The sequence below is a fragment of the Balaenoptera physalus genome (genome assembly GCF_965194825.1).
Source record: "Balaenoptera physalus genome assembly, chromosome: 16".
Classification (NCBI taxonomy): domain Eukaryota; kingdom Metazoa; phylum Chordata; class Mammalia; order Artiodactyla; family Balaenopteridae; genus Balaenoptera; species Balaenoptera physalus.
Window position 1 is genome coordinate 55,153,549 of NC_138898.1, and position 14,589 is coordinate 55,168,137.

Sequence of the window (14,589 nt, forward strand, 5' to 3'; positions counted from 1 at the left end):
GGTGTTGAGATGGAGATCTCTGAGAGATTTTTGCCGTTTGGTATTACGTGGAGCTGGGAGGTCTCTTGTGGACCAGTGTCCTGAAGTTGGCTCTCCCACCTCAGAGGCACAGCCTGGATGCCTGGCTGGAGCACCAAGAGCCTTTCATCCGCATGGCTCAGAATAAAAGGGAGAAAAAATAGAAAGAAAGAAAGAAAGAGGGTAAAATAAAATAAAATAAAATAAAGCTATTATAATAAAAAATAAGAAAAAAATTATTAAAAAATTTATTAAGAAAAGATTTTTTTTAATTTTTTAAAATAAATTTATTAATTTTTTATAATAAAAATAAGAAAAAAATAATTAAGAAAAATATTAAGAAAAAATTTTTAATTTTTTAAAATAAAAAATAAGAAAAAACTTATTAAGAAAAAAAGTTTTTTTTAATTTTTTAAAATAAAAAATAAGGAAAAAATTATTAAGAAAAAATTTATTAAGAAAAAAAATTTTTAAGTAAAAAAAAAACAAAGAAAAAAACGGACAGACCGAACCCTAGGACAAATGGTGAAAGCAAAGCTATACAGACAAAATCTCACCCAGAAGCATACACATACACACTCACAAAAAAAGGAAAAGGGGAAAAATTAATATATCCTGCTCCCAAAGTCCACCTCCTGAATTTGGGATGATTCGTTGTCTATTCAGGTATTCAACAGATGCAGGTACATCAAGTTGTTTGTGGAGCTTTAATCCGCTGCTCCTGAGGCTGCTGGGAGAGATTTCCCTTTCTCTTCTTTGTTCGTACAGCTCCCGGGTTCAGCTTTGGATTTGGACCCGCCTCTGTGTGTAGGTCGCCTGAGGGCGTCTGTTCTTCGCTCACACAGGACGGGGTTAAAGGAGCAGCTCCTTCGGGGGCTCTGGCTCACTCAGGCTGGGGGGAGGGAGGGGTATGGATGTGGGGCGAGCCTGCGGCGGCAGAGGCCAGCATAACGTTGCAGCAGCCTGAGGCGCGCCATGCGTTCTCCCGGGGAAGTTGTCCCTGGATCACGGGAGCCTGGCCGTGGCGGGCTGCACAGGCTCCCGGGAGGGGCGGTGTGGAGAGTGACCTGTGCTCGCACACAGGCTTCTTGGTGGCGGCAGCAGCAGCCTTAGCGTCTCATGCCCGTCTCTGGGGTCCGCGCTGATAGCCGTGGCTCGCGCCCGTCTCTGGAGCTCGTTTAGGCAGCACTCTGAATACCCTCTCCTTGCGCACCGCGAAACAAAGAGGCAAGAAAAAGTCTCTTGCCTGTTCGGCAGCTCCAGACTTTTTCCCGGACTCCCTCCCGGCTAGCTGTGGCGCACTAGCCCCCTTCAGGCTGTGTTCACGCTGCCAACCCCAGTCCTGTCCCTGGGATCCGACCAAGCCCGAGCCTCAGCTCCCAGCCCCTGCCCGCCCTGGCCGGGGAGCAGACAAGCCTCTCGGGCTGGTGAGCGCTGCTCGGCGCCGAGCCTCTGTGCGGGAATCTCTACACTTTGCCCTCCGCACCCCTGTTGCTGCGCTCTCCTCCATGGCCCCGAAGCTTCCCCCCTCCGCCACCCCCAGTCTCCGCCCGCGAAGGGGCTTCCTAGTGTGTGGAAACCTTTCCTCCTTCACAGCTCCCTCCCACTGGTGCAGGTCCTGTCCCTATTCTTTTGTCTCTGTTATTTCTTTTTTCTTTTGCCCTACCCAAGTACGTGGGGAGTTTCTTGCCTTTTGGGAGGTCTGACATCTTCTGCCAGTGTTCAGTGGGTGTTCTGTAGGAGCAGTTCCGCGTGTAGATGTATTTCTAATGTATCTGTGGGAAGGAAGGTGATCTCTGCGTCTTACTCTTCCGCCATCTTGCCAAGTTAATACTCTAATATCTCATGGGCTATTACTTCACAACCAGCTTACTTTCAAAAAACAAATTCTTTATGCATTTGAAAACTAGAATTATGGTTATCTATTTCACCAGCTATATTTGACTGAATAAAATTCCTTGTATCTGAGAATTACTGTCTTCAGGAAATCATTCTTACTATTTGATTCCAAGAATGTGTCGTGCTTCCTTTGAGCTTCTGCCTTACTACCGGGAGAAATCTATTCATGTTCTTTCTGTTCTTTTTTTTTTCCCCTTTAACCTTATTTTTAAATTTTTTATTTCTTCTAGTTTTATTGAGATATAATTGACATACAGAACTGTATAAGTTTAAGATGTACAACATAATGATTTGACTTACATACATCACGAAATGAATATCACAATAAGTTTAGTGAACATCCATCATCTGATATAAAGAAATGATAGAAATTAAAGAAATTTTTAAAAATTTTTGTGTGTGTGATGAGAACTCTTAGAGTTTTCTCCCTTAACAACTTTTAGGTATAACACACAGCAATGTTAATTATATTTATCATGTTGTACGTTACATCCCTGGTACTTATTTATTTTGTAACTTGAAGTTTGTACCTTTTGACGGCCTTCATCTAATTCCCCCTCCCCCATCCCCACCTCTGGTGACCACAAATCTGATCTCTCTTTCTATGTGTGTGTATGTTTGGGGTTTTTTTGTTTTGTTTTTTTTAAATTTATTTATTTATTTATTTATTTATTTTGGCTGTGTTGGGTCTTCTTTTCTGTGCGAGGGCTTTCTCTAGTTGCGGCAAGCGGGGGCCACTCTTCATCGCCGTGCGCGGGCCTCTCACTGTCGCGGCCTCTCCTGTTGCGGAGCACAGGCTCCAGACGCGCAGGCTCAGTAATTGTGGCTCACGGGCCCAGTCGCTCTGCGGCATGTGGGATCTTCCCAGACCAGGGCTCGAACCCGTGTCCCCTGCATTGGCAGGCAGATTCCCAACCACTGCGCCACCAGGGAAGCCCCTGTATGTTTGTTTTTGAAGTGTAACTGACCTACAACACTGTGTTAGTTCCTGTTATACAACATAATAATTATTTTCTGTACATTTCAAAATGATCATGACAGTAAGTCTAGTTATGGTCTGTTACCATACAAAGATATTACATAGTTATTGACTATATTTCCCCACACTGTACATTTCATACCCATGACATTTATTTTGCAACTGGAAGTTTGTACCTCTTCATCTCCCTCACCTATTTCTTTCCTCTCCCCACCCACTCTCATCTGGTAGCCAGATGTTTGTTCTCTGTATCTATAACTCTTGTTTCTGTTTTGTTATGTTTATTCATTTATTTTGTTTTTTAGATTCCACATGTACGTGAAATCATATAGTATTTGTCTTTATCTGACTTATTTCATTTAGCATAATACTCTCTAGGTCCATCCATGTTGTTGCAAATGACAAGATTTTATTCTTTTTTTATGGTGTATATACAATAATAGTCTGTTGTATATACACCACATCTTTATTATCCATCTGTCTATTCATGGGCACTTTGGTTGATTCCGTGTCTTAGCTATTGTAAATAATGCTGCAGAGAACATAGGGGTGCATATATCTGTTTTTTAATATAAATTTATTTATTTATTTATGGCTGTGTTGGGTCTTTGTTGCTGCGCGCACGCTTTTCTCTAGTTGCGGCGAGCGGGGGCTACTCTTCATTGCCGTGCTCGGGCTTCTCATTGCAGTGGCTTCTCTTGTTGTGGAGCACGGGCTCTAGGTATGCGGGCTTCAGTAGTTGTGGCTCATGGGCTCTAGAGTGCAGGCTCAGTAGTTGTGGCACATGGGCTTAGTTGCTCCGCAGCATGTGGGATCTTCCCGGACCAGGGCTCGAACCCGTGTCCCCTGCATTGTCAGGCAAATTCTTAACCACTGCGCCACCAGGGAAGCCCCTCTGCCCATTTTTTAATTGGGTTGTTTGTTTTGATGTTGAATTGTATGAGTTCTTTGAATATTTTGGATTTTAACCCTTTATCAGATATATTATTTGCAAATATCTTCTCCCATTCAGTAGGTGGACTTTTCATTTTGTTGATAGTTTCTTTTGCTGTGCAAAAGCTTTTTAGTGTGATGTAGTCCCATTTGTTTTTTTTTGCTTTTGTTTCCCTTGCCTGAGGAGACATACCCCTCAAAATTTTACTGAGACTTATGTCAAAAAAAAATACTGCCTTCGACTCAGAAACGTGGCTTGTCCTGGGATTGCTGCGGGGTGGGTGGGTGGTCAGTGTCCCCGAAACTTGGAGGGTCTCAGTGGTGCTGCCCCTTGCCTGACATGAGCCCTGTCCTTCTGCCACAGCTTTCCGGGCCCTTCTGCAGATCCGGGCAGTGAGGAAGAAGCCGGGAGCCCTGTCCCCCATCTCCTTCAGCCCCGTTTTGGCCCAGAGCATGGACCACGATGAACATTCTGTAAGTGCCTCTTCCTTCCTACATTGGAGGGTGTGGGGGTGGAGAGAAAAGGGGCCTGGAGGAAGCCCCTGCCTACTGTGCAGGGCCCGCCTTCATGTTAGGACAGCGCCTGGCTCCTGGTGGGGCTGGTCTGGTGGGAGCCAGTAGGTCAGGAGGCCCTGGAGATGTGGCCTGGAGGAGGCTGCCCAGGCTCTGCCCTCAGGGCGGTGCCAGGCCAGGACCCAGATTATCTGGCCAGCACCCCTGCCTGCCAGCCCTCTGGGCCTCTGGCTCACCTGCCTGGCCCCAACAGGCAGCTGTGAAAATGCGTGGGGTGATCCAGGCTGGGCCCAGTGAGCTCTGGCTACCGGATGGCGTTGCTTTTGCCAATAGCAAGAGCCTGAGATGCAGGTGACCCTTTGCTGAGTCTGAGCCATGGTGTCGTCACCTCTGCTCCACCAAGGTGACCTTGAGAGAGAGGTGGGCAGAGACAGAGATAGGGAGGGAGAGACACAGAAATGCAGAGACATGGAGAGACAGATACGGAGAGAGGGAGAGACAGATGGGGATGAGGTTGAAAAGGGAGATGCTGGGAGATGGGCAGACAGGGAGACACAGAAAGAGACGTGGAGAGACACACAGGGTGGGGTTTAGCGGGTCGCTGAGGTGGGCAGGTGGGGGCAGAAGGACTGAGGACGGACGGGGGTAGGCCCGGCTCCTGGCTCCTAGGTCCCAGCTGGCTTTGAGCATTGTCAGCCAGTGAGCCTATTTTCTTGGCTCTCAATTGAGGTTGTTTGGATCCAGTGATTCTTAGAGGCCCTGCCAACTCTCTAAAAAGGAAAAAGAGGGCTTTCCTGGTGGCACAGTGCTTAAAAACCCGCCTGCCAATGCAGGGGACACGGGTTCAAGCCCTGGTCGGGGAAGATCCCACATGCTGCAGAGCAGCTAAGCCTGTGTGCCACAACTACTGAGCCTGCGCTCTAGAGCCCGCGAGCCACAACTCCTAAAGCCCAGGCGCCTAGAGCCCATGCTCTGCAACAAGAGAAGCCACTGCCATGAGAAGCCCGCGCACCACAATGAAGAGTAGCCCCCGCTCACCGCAACTAGAGAAAGCCCACACGCAGCAACAAAGACCCAACGCAGCCAAAAATAAATAAATAAAATAAATAAATTTATTTTAAAAAATAATAATAATAAAAAGGAAAAAGAGCCAAAGCCCTCTGGTTTGGCATACCCACAGAGGGCGCCTGCCCCAGGCCAGCAGGTGTGATGTGTTCAGCCCAGCATTTCTGAAAATTGGGCCAGTGTTTAAAAGTCTAGGAATTTTCCTTAAGACTCAGATTTCTGGCTTCTCTTTCAAAATCTGAAGGTGTGGTCTCGCTGCTGGCTCAGGAGCAAGGCTGCCCCTCGGGTTGGGGTGCCCATCACCCTGCTTCTCCCGGGCCAGCCACACTGTTTAGCCTGTGGGGCCCGTAGGCATCAGGGCTTCCGGCTCTGAAACCAGGCCGTCAACCATTTAACAGTGGACTTGTTTTCAGAACAGTGTGTACTTTCTCCAGCACCATGTTTTTGGTGGAGAGAAGAACAGTACTGAGTTGTTCCTGCCCCCGAGAGAGGAGCTTTGCTATTCCACGGAGAGGTGGGCTCAGGTGGTGGGTTTTTATTGTCGCCTCTCCGGGTTTCTGCCCTGGCATCTGAGGGTCAGGCAGGATCCTCCCATGTTTATCCCTCTTGTCCTGAGAGCCGAAGTGCCTCCCACAGTGCAGGGAAGCCTGGGGCTTGGGTGCTAAACTCGCACTCCAGGGGGCCAGCGCCTTCCTCTCTGGAGGTTCCAGTCCCAAGTAAGTGGCCCTTGTTCTCTGCCACGTTCCCTGCACGAGCAATTTCCAAGTAGTACTAGAGTCCAAATTGGGCGTTTCCTCCAGTGAGTCTGTTAAGATCACCGCAGAGTGGGAGTCCTCGGGGGCTTTAGCCCCACCTTTAGGAGTTAGACTTGGTGATGAGTCAGTGAGGCTGTGCTGGGACCTCCGGGTCCCTTCCCTGTGCCCAGCCGGGCCAGCTTGTGGGGAGCGCTTGGCCACTGTCAGCACCTGCTGCTCAGGGTGACCCAGACCGTGAGTGGCCGCTGCGGACGGGGATGGGCTCTTCCAGAGCTGCAAGGATGTGCAGGCGCAGCCAACCCAGGCCCCAAGGCAGAACCCACGCTCGGCCAGGTCCCCACGATTTACATGCATGTAGAGTTTGCGAAGCGCTGGCTCATGGCACACCTGGAGACCAGCAGACCAGGGAGACCCCAGCCAGCCAGCTCCAGCGCCGCATGGGGGGTGGCAGCGGTAAAATCTATGATTTTTATCTTGACAGTGTCCCTTTAAAAAATCAAAGTCGCACCCTGCCTCACTGGCCAGCAAGAAACCTAAAAGGGAAACAGTAAGTGTGTTTGGCCCTGTGGCTATGTCTTTGCCCTGTGCCCTGATTATTGCACTAGTGACAAGAATGGGAAGTCACTTTCACCCCAGGCTAACGTGTTCTGTTCATTTAATCTGTCAAATCCACTCTCCCCAGTCCCGGCGTCCCTGCCCAGGAAGGGAGTTTTGTGGAACAAGCAAAGCTCAAGGTCTGTCGGCAGAAAGCCCCGGGCACCCCTTCTCGCCAGCTCTGCTTCTGCCCGTGGTCTCCTGATGCCCTGTTTCCCTTTTTTTTCTTGCTGGCAGTGGAATGACGGAGGCGGAACTAAGGCTGCCGCTCTTGTTGCAAACGTCCCTCATGCTTGCTCGCCCTGCATCCCTGCTCTGCGGGCCAACACTTGTATTTCTCATGTTTTTCCTGCATCTCAGGGAGCAGGCTGGGGGCAGACAGCATGTGGCGGCTGGGCCGGGCCTCTGCCTAGAGCCTCCGCTGAGCCCCGGGCCCCTTTGGAAAATGGTAGAGGGTTGGGGTCACTGAGGGTCAGCCTAGACAGAGAGGTTTTCTCCCTGTTTCAAGGGGAAAGGGGTGGCTTGGGACAAATGCAGGCACCGTGGTCCCAGGGAACCCACGAGGTGCTCGCTGAGGACAGAGAACCCCACCCGGCTCCTCTGCTTCCCCCTGGTCCCTAGGGTCACTCTGTCACCTCCCTGAAGGGCAGCTCCCTTGCTTCTCACAGGTCAGCCGGGCAGGCGGGAGTCCCATGTCGAGAGCGTTGCCCTTCACCTTGTTCACGAGAGTGAGGGCAGGCGGCTGCCCAGCCCCCTGGCTTGGGAGGCCTAATATCTCCCTTTGCCTTTAACCCTAAAGCAAAGACTCAGCCTATTGATTGGATCTACTCCCAGAGAGGGTGAAACTGGTCCTGAGGAGGTGCCCGTTAGGCTCCCTGGAGCCCATATCAGCCCTGAAGTTGCTCGTCCGGCCCACGGAGAGTCTCTAGGCTGGGCCCCTGTGTCGGGCAGGTCCTCCTGGCCTAGACAACACGCTCCCACCAGCTTCTCCCGCCTCTGCCATGGCTTTGCTCCCCTCCTGCTCCTGCCCCCTCCTCTCACTAACCCCTCTCTCACTCTCTGCGCCCACCAGGCAGGAGCAGAAAGCCAGGTAGGGGCTGGCCAAGGCCCTCTCTTCCTCCATCCTGGGCACCGAGTGGGGCACTTGGGTGTCCCGGGCTGCAGCTGCAGCTGATGGCCGAGGGCGCCCTGGGCAGGGGTGTCTGATGCTGCCCTGGAGTTCTTGGCGCCCCTCTGAGGGAGGGGGATGTGAGTCCCTAGAAGGTGAAGTGGACAGGAGATGGTCAGAGAGCAGAGCATCCCTGGGGCGCCAGGCCGGCGTCTGGGGCTTTGTGGCCATGGGCAGTGGGCAGGGTGCCTGGCCGGCCCGTCCCTCACCTGCTCCTGTCCCTGCAGAGCTCCGACAGCATCCCGCCTGGCTACGAGCCCATCTCCCTGCTCGAGGCGCTCAACGGCCTTCGGGCCGCCTCCCCAGCCATCCCCTCGGCCCCCCTTTATGAAGAGATCACCTACTCGGGCGTCTCAGACGGCCTGTCCCAGGCCAGTTGTCCACTTGCTGGGATCGATCGGATCATGGAAAGCGGCCTCCAGAAGGGCAAGCTGAGGAGCAAATCCCCCGACAGGTGAGGCCACCGCCGGCAGCCCCCTGGGGAAGGTGTGCGGGACCCTCCAGGTGCACCTCATCCACCTTGTTTGTGCCCCTCGAGGCAGCCCTGGCCTTGCTCGGCGATTACAGGATCGTCATCACTGATGGAAGGGACCTTCGAGGGCCACATGCCCAGGGGCCGGGCAAGGGTCAGTCCTGGTCCCTTGGACACTTGGAGGTGCCAGCGACCAGCCCTGCTGTGTTTAGTCTTTGCTCAGACGTGTGCTGGTTTTCTAGAAAAGTATAAAGAAGGCACAGGTTCTATAAAACTCCCACGGCCTCTGCGCCTTATACTTGTGACAAAACAACTCCAAAGATACAAAAGGACACGTGGGTCTCTCCTGCTGTTGCCCAGCCCTCCCCCTAAGCCTATACCATAGCGGTTCCCCTCTCCCCTGCAAACAGCGCCGTGTGCAGGCTGCAGGTGGAGGGCCTCCTACTCCCCGGACCTAGTGCACGTTTGCTGGCCCCACTGGGGCATTGGCTTGGGTGGGGTTGGCGTTGCTCATCCCCTGTCCTCTGCCCACTCTGTCCCCAGCACCCTGCGGTCCCCGTCGTCCCCCATCCACGAAGAGGATGACTCGGAGACCCCGCCCCCGCCGAGCGGGGCAGGGATGGCGCTGAGCAGCTCCCCCGAGGTGAGGCCCCTGCCCGCCCTCCTCAGGCGTGCCATTTGTCCTCCCGTCCCCACTGCCTGCCTATTGGCTTCCCAGATCCCAGGCTCCACCACTCCCTCGCTCGGCGACCTTGGCTGCTGTGACTTGCCCCAGCCTCCGTTTCCTCATCTGTCAGGTGGGCGCTGTTGGGTGGAGTCCAGCGAGGGCCGTAGGAGGCGCTGTGTGTGACGCACCCAAAGGCGCTGCCTGTTCTGGACCCGACTCACCCTGTGCCCTCCCCGGCCACCTGCAGCCCGGCGCCCAGCTGTCAGCACCAGGGTCCAGGCATGTTTTTCCTTTGTTTCCTAGAGCTTCATAACGGAGGAGGTTGACGAGACTTCATCACTAAAGCAAGGTGAGCCCTCTCCTCGCTGAGGCCCTGGTGCTCCCTGCCCGGCAGGAAGCGGGGCCTCCAGGCTCTTCCGGAGGTTTCTCCAAGCTGTGTTAGTTGCCCTCCTGGGACCACACACTTTGGTTCCTACACGGTCTCATGGAGGACAGCCCTGGGCCGCTCCTGGTTTTCTCTCCCCATCCGTCCGTTTAGTGGTAGCAGCCCTTTTTCTTCCCGCCTGGTTCATTCTGCCCATGGTCGGTGCTCCATGCTCCTGGGCTTGGGCTGTGCCCCTCCCTCCAGGGCAGGGTCCCACTGGGGTCTCTGGGGCCTTGCCCGGGCCTGGGGTAGCCGATGGCCAGTGGGTGTGCAGCTCAGCCAGGCCCCTCCCCGGCGTGTTCCCTGTGTAAGGGGCCTGGTGCCCCTCCTGAGCAGAGGGTTTAGCACTTGGCAGCCCCTGGGGTCCAGTCCCAGCCGCCGCTGCCGGCACTAGCTGTGAGCGGGGAGGTGACGGGAGGTGATAAGACACCTCCCAAGCTTTTCTCTGCCGCCTGGGAAGACGCTGTTCCTCTGCAGTCCTGGTCATTCCTCCCCGTGTCAGACAGATGAGGAGACTGAGGCTCAGGGTTGGTGTCGGGGGAGGCCCAAGGCCCTTTAGTTGAGAATGACAGAGCCAGGGGGTGGCCAAAGTGTGGTCAAGGCCCCCAGAGCAACCTACAGCCACCCTGGCGCTGTGACCCCCTCCCTGCTGGGTGGCCCCTGGCCAGTGCTGCCCTGGGTGACCCATGTCTGCCTGCAGGCCGCTGGGCAGGGCCTTGGGCCTGGGCATGGTGCCAGGGTTAAGGTGTCCCCCAGGAGCATGGTGTTGTCCCTTCCTACCCGGCGTGCAGGGCCAGGTCCCTCTGCCTCTCAGGCCTCAGCTTCCCCATCTTCCATGGCTGTGGCTTCTTCCCGCCTGCACATAGCATGTGCCAGGACTGGGGACCCTCCGGAGGCCCTGTCACAGGATCCAGGTCCCTCTTCTGCCTGAGGGGGTGCCCCCACAAGCACAGTGCAAGTCCCGGGCTGAGAACTGATGTGTGAGAGAGAGGACACCCCCCTGTTTCCCCACATGTGAGCTCCCTGATGCGGGCCTGGGGGTCAGAGGGCTGAGCGCCCACCTGCCTGTCCAGGAAGATAGGAGACAGTCAGATCTATTACCATTCCATGTTGTCTTTTAAATGTGGGTATGTGATGTTTTTATAATAAAAACAAAATAAAGCCCCACGCTGGTGGGTAGGAGAAAAGGAAAGAGAAAGAAAATAGACGTCTACCTCTGGGTCCCGGGAGAGCAGAGGGGGAGTCAAGGGTGGGGTCTGGGCCCCAGGGTGGGGTCTGGGGTCCCAGACTCCTGCCTGCCGGTCCCCAACCTGCCCCTTCCTCTGCAGGGAGCCGAGTGCCGTCTATCGAGAATGTCCTGCAGGACGGCAGCCCTGAGCCCTGCAGCCGAGGCCAGCCCAGCGCAGCTGCGGACATCTACCTGCCAGGTAACGGCACTCGGCCGGTGGCGCTGGGGGCCTGCCAGGCCTGGGGGAAGCCCACTTCCCCGTCCCTGGCTCTGAGCCCACGCTCCTTCCGTTGACCCCCAAAGCACGGCCAGGCCCGGATTACACAGTCACCCTGCAGCCCCTGGTTCTTTGGGGCAGAGCCTATGCCTGAGGCCCCTTTTCATCCCGGAGCCAGCTCAGCCTCAGGAAGGCAGAAAAGACTTCTTGTTTAAGGCCAGGCGGGCAAATCTGGTCCCACTGCCACTGCTATCTTCCTTCATCCCTGGGCTGTGCTGGGTGCCCCAGCAGCCGGGCCTCTGCCCAGGCAGCTGAAGATGGAAACCTCCCCGCCGGCTGCAGGCCTGACGAGGGCCACCAGGCTCCACCACTGGCCTGGGGCTCACAGGCTCCCTGGTCTCGGGTGAAGCAGCATGTCCGGGCCAGGGCAGGGGACACAGGCTGGGGCACTAGGTGCCAGCGAGGCCCGAGGGCAGCAGGAAGGGGTCTTGCTTCTCCTCCCACCCCTTCCCAGGCCCCCACCTAGGGCCCTGTGGCCTTAGCTCTGCTCTCTGCTCCTCTGGGTCAAGATCCTCAGGTTCAAGTCCTGGGCTTCAAAGACGGGACGGGAGTTGGGGTCTCTCAGAAGCTTGTGCCCAGGCCTGCTGGGACACCACCTGAGGTTTCCGGAATCAAGATAAAAAGCCACATTGCCCTCAGAGCCTGGCTGCTTCCTCGTGGCTGGGAAGCCCCTTCTCCTCGCCCCTACCTGTCCCAGGAGCCACCACTGCCTGGTCCCCTGACCTGGGCATTGGGGGAACCGTGATGTGCTTTGGTCTGGAAGGGCCTCTTGTCCCTGGGCTTCTGGACGAGCAGCGGCCTGTGCAGACAGAGGGTGTGGTTAGGGGACAGCGGGTCCCCAGGTGTGAGGAAGGCGGGCACTAGTTGGTTCGTTGACACACACGGGCCTACCCAAAGGAACCCCTGGGTGAAAGCTGTGTCTAGGACCTTAGAGTAACACAGGATTCCAGAGGACTTAGTATATCATGAGGATGAAAACCTGGTCGGGGGCTGGGGGGCGGTCAGGAGAGGGACTCAGCTTCCTAGAGCCCTGAGTGAGTCCTGACCCTGCAGGCGGCTCCTGGGTGCGGGTGAGGGCACGCTGAGTGCACGCAGCCTCTGCAGTGCCACCCCTCACTTCTCACGCCTCGAGTGGCCCACGGAGCGTCCAGGAGCCTGCAGCTCAGGACAGGCCACTGCCGGCTGGCCCAGCCCACGGGTGAGAGCGGGACCTCTGGCTCTCTGGACCCCCCAGCGCATGTCTCGGGCCTTCTTTAGGTCCACACTGGGGGTGGAGGCAGTCGGCTGTGGAGGTGGTAGAGGAGAGGCCACAGAGGCCAAAAGCTGGCTGTGGGGCCTGACCGGAGAGCAGGGTGGGGCTGGTTCTCGAGGCCAGAGCGGAGAGGAGGCTGCACGTGGGTGTCCTGTACCCCCTCCTCACAAGCATGGCTGCTTGTACCTGGGGGGCAGGCAGGGGTCCTCGTGGACATACACACCTCTGAGTCGTCCACTCCCACGCCGCTTCCTCTGTTCTCTCCGGGCTTTTTCGCTTAGCGGAGACCCTGCACATCTTCCACATCAGTGTGTGTGTTTAAGAATGCGACCACACACACACACACAGGGATCTCCATTCTTTTTAACAGCACCGCGTTCTCTGGCGGGATGGAGCGTGATTCACTGAATCTTAGTGTATCCCGTAGACAGGAAGAAAGGAGATGGGGGCAAATCCATAAAACGGAGAAATCCTAGATGTCCGGCGTCCCAGCAGCCCTGCGGGGTGGGGGCCCTTCCTGGGCTCCGCTGTGCCCAGCCCCCAGCCCACCCCCCACCGGCTACCTGCGTCCTTCCCTGGGCTGGGTTCCTCTTCATTAGCACTGGGCCCAGAGCTGTTTCTCAGGAAGCGTTTTCAGCATGTGTCTCTTTTGTGTCAGCACATCGGTTTGTGTGGCATTTGTTTCCATCATATCCCACCCCCACCCTGGCACCTTGTCCTAAAGCCGGTGCCTCTGCCCTGGAACGTGCCGGTCCCTCTGAGCGCTTTGCTAACCGAGCTTCCGTCTCTCTCCTCCTCTGCGCAGCCCTGGGGCCCGGCTCCTGCTCTGGTGGTTTAGAGAAGTAAGCTGGTACGTGACGCCTTCGCACGCGGGGCGGGGGCTCTGAGGGCGGCCTTGGCAGGGTGCCGGAGAGAGGGCCCCAGCCGCCCTCCCTCTCCTGCTTCCGCTGGGGGTTCCTTCCCATTTTCCGGGCTCCTTCCGCAGCCGTGTCTTCTCTGGGGCCCTGGATTCAGAATCCAGAGCGCTCCAAACACCAAGGCAGAGGTGCCCCTGAGAGGTGGTCCTGCGGGGTCTGATGCTAGCTTTTGGAACCAGAGGATTTCCCATCTGGACCAGGCAGCCCAGTCAGGCTCTTGCAGCCTTGAGGGTCCCAGGATCAGTGACTTAGCCCTAGCTGAGACCCTGCCATCGCTGACAACTAGCCTGTCCCCCGACCTACCTCTGGAACCTTCCGGAACACCAGCATGCCCTGATGTCAGCCTGTGAGGCGGCTGCGTGAAGTGGTCTCCCCACCTAACAGGGAGGTGCCCTCTCCCCGGGCGACCCAAACAGACGTTTTACAGAAGACAGTTCTGCGAGCACCACTGGGAGGGGATGCGCTGGGGCCCCTGCCCCTCTCTCAGGTGACAGCAGCCTCGCTAGCAAGTCTGGAGATAGAGAACCTGGCGCCTTCGGTGGCCCAGGGTTTCCAGACGAGTGTGGGTGGGGTTGCAGCCCAGGCTGTGTCGGCCTTGCGGGATGCAGCCCTCCTCCCGGTCAGCCGTCCTGGACCCAGGCTGCGGGGTCCCTCCACCCACTGCCTTCCCCCACAGGCCTTTCTCGTCTTCCTTGATCATTTCTTGTTGACGAATCTTACTCTCTGCTGAAATAGGACCTGACACTTTTATTCTCATCCGTGGGAGATGTTGAGTGTTGCCGCTTAGGTAGAACTTCCGGAAGTAGGAAACGGGTCAGACCCGGCTGCTAGGAACTGTATTTGTCCTGTGAGCTGTGTGGCAGAGCTGGCTTCCCACGTGAAGCCACGGCTCCTAAGAAAACTGTCCCTCACCGAGTCCCCGAAGTCTGTCGCAGGCCGCGGGGGCTCCTGGGTTTGCCGTTGAAGCCGCCCCGGGGCCCCTTGTGTGGATGGGCACGGCCCTGAGAGGTGTGCAGCTCCCCCTGCGCCAGCGCCTGGGGCGGCCTGAGCCAGGGACGGAAGCCATCACAGCATCCTGGAGGCGCCACGTGGGGATGGCGGGAACAGCCTCCGAGGAGGGCAGGCAGGGGCTCCTGGGGCCGCTCTGGGCGCCCCTCCGTCGGGGGTGACCGAGTTCCAGCCGAATCCAGTGGCCTGTCAGAGCCCAGGAAGCACAGAGCGGGCACGGGCGGGGCACCCGGGAGCCGGCAGCCAAGGTGCCCCATTGCCTTCTGTTCCAGGGCGGGGGCTGGGGTCACCAGGCCCTCTGTGTGCTCCGCCGCAGACACACAGCGGGGCAGCTGGTGGGGACCCAGAGCCTGGCGGGCGAAGGGAGCGGTGAGGTGGGGCAGCTCAGCCAAACGTGACCCTCCTCCCTGTTTCCCGCCT

The 14,589-nt window shown here is 56.3% G+C and overlaps 1 protein-coding gene across 5 annotated transcripts in view; it reads left to right on the plus strand.

Moving 5' to 3' along the window:
- MGRN1 (mahogunin ring finger 1) overlaps positions 1–14,589 on the plus strand; it is a 66,253-nt gene that overhangs the window by 50,097 nt on the left and 1,567 nt on the right. For 3 of the 5 annotated variants that reach the window (XM_082429047.1, XM_082429044.1, XM_082429048.1), the window contains 6 exons: positions 4,194–4,303; positions 6,644–6,709; positions 8,152–8,378; positions 8,940–9,039; positions 9,367–9,412; positions 10,816–10,914. In XM_082429047.1, coding sequence (XP_082285173.1) covers positions 4,194–4,303; positions 6,644–6,709; positions 8,152–8,378; positions 8,940–9,039; positions 9,367–9,412; positions 10,816–10,914 — 648 coding nt within the window. Of the gene's footprint in view, positions 1–4,193; positions 4,304–6,643; positions 6,710–8,151; positions 8,379–8,939; positions 9,040–9,366; positions 9,413–10,815; positions 10,915–13,049; positions 13,095–14,589 lie in introns of all 5 variants that reach the window. The other 2 variants (XM_082429046.1, XM_082429045.1) reach the window with 2 other exon arrangements.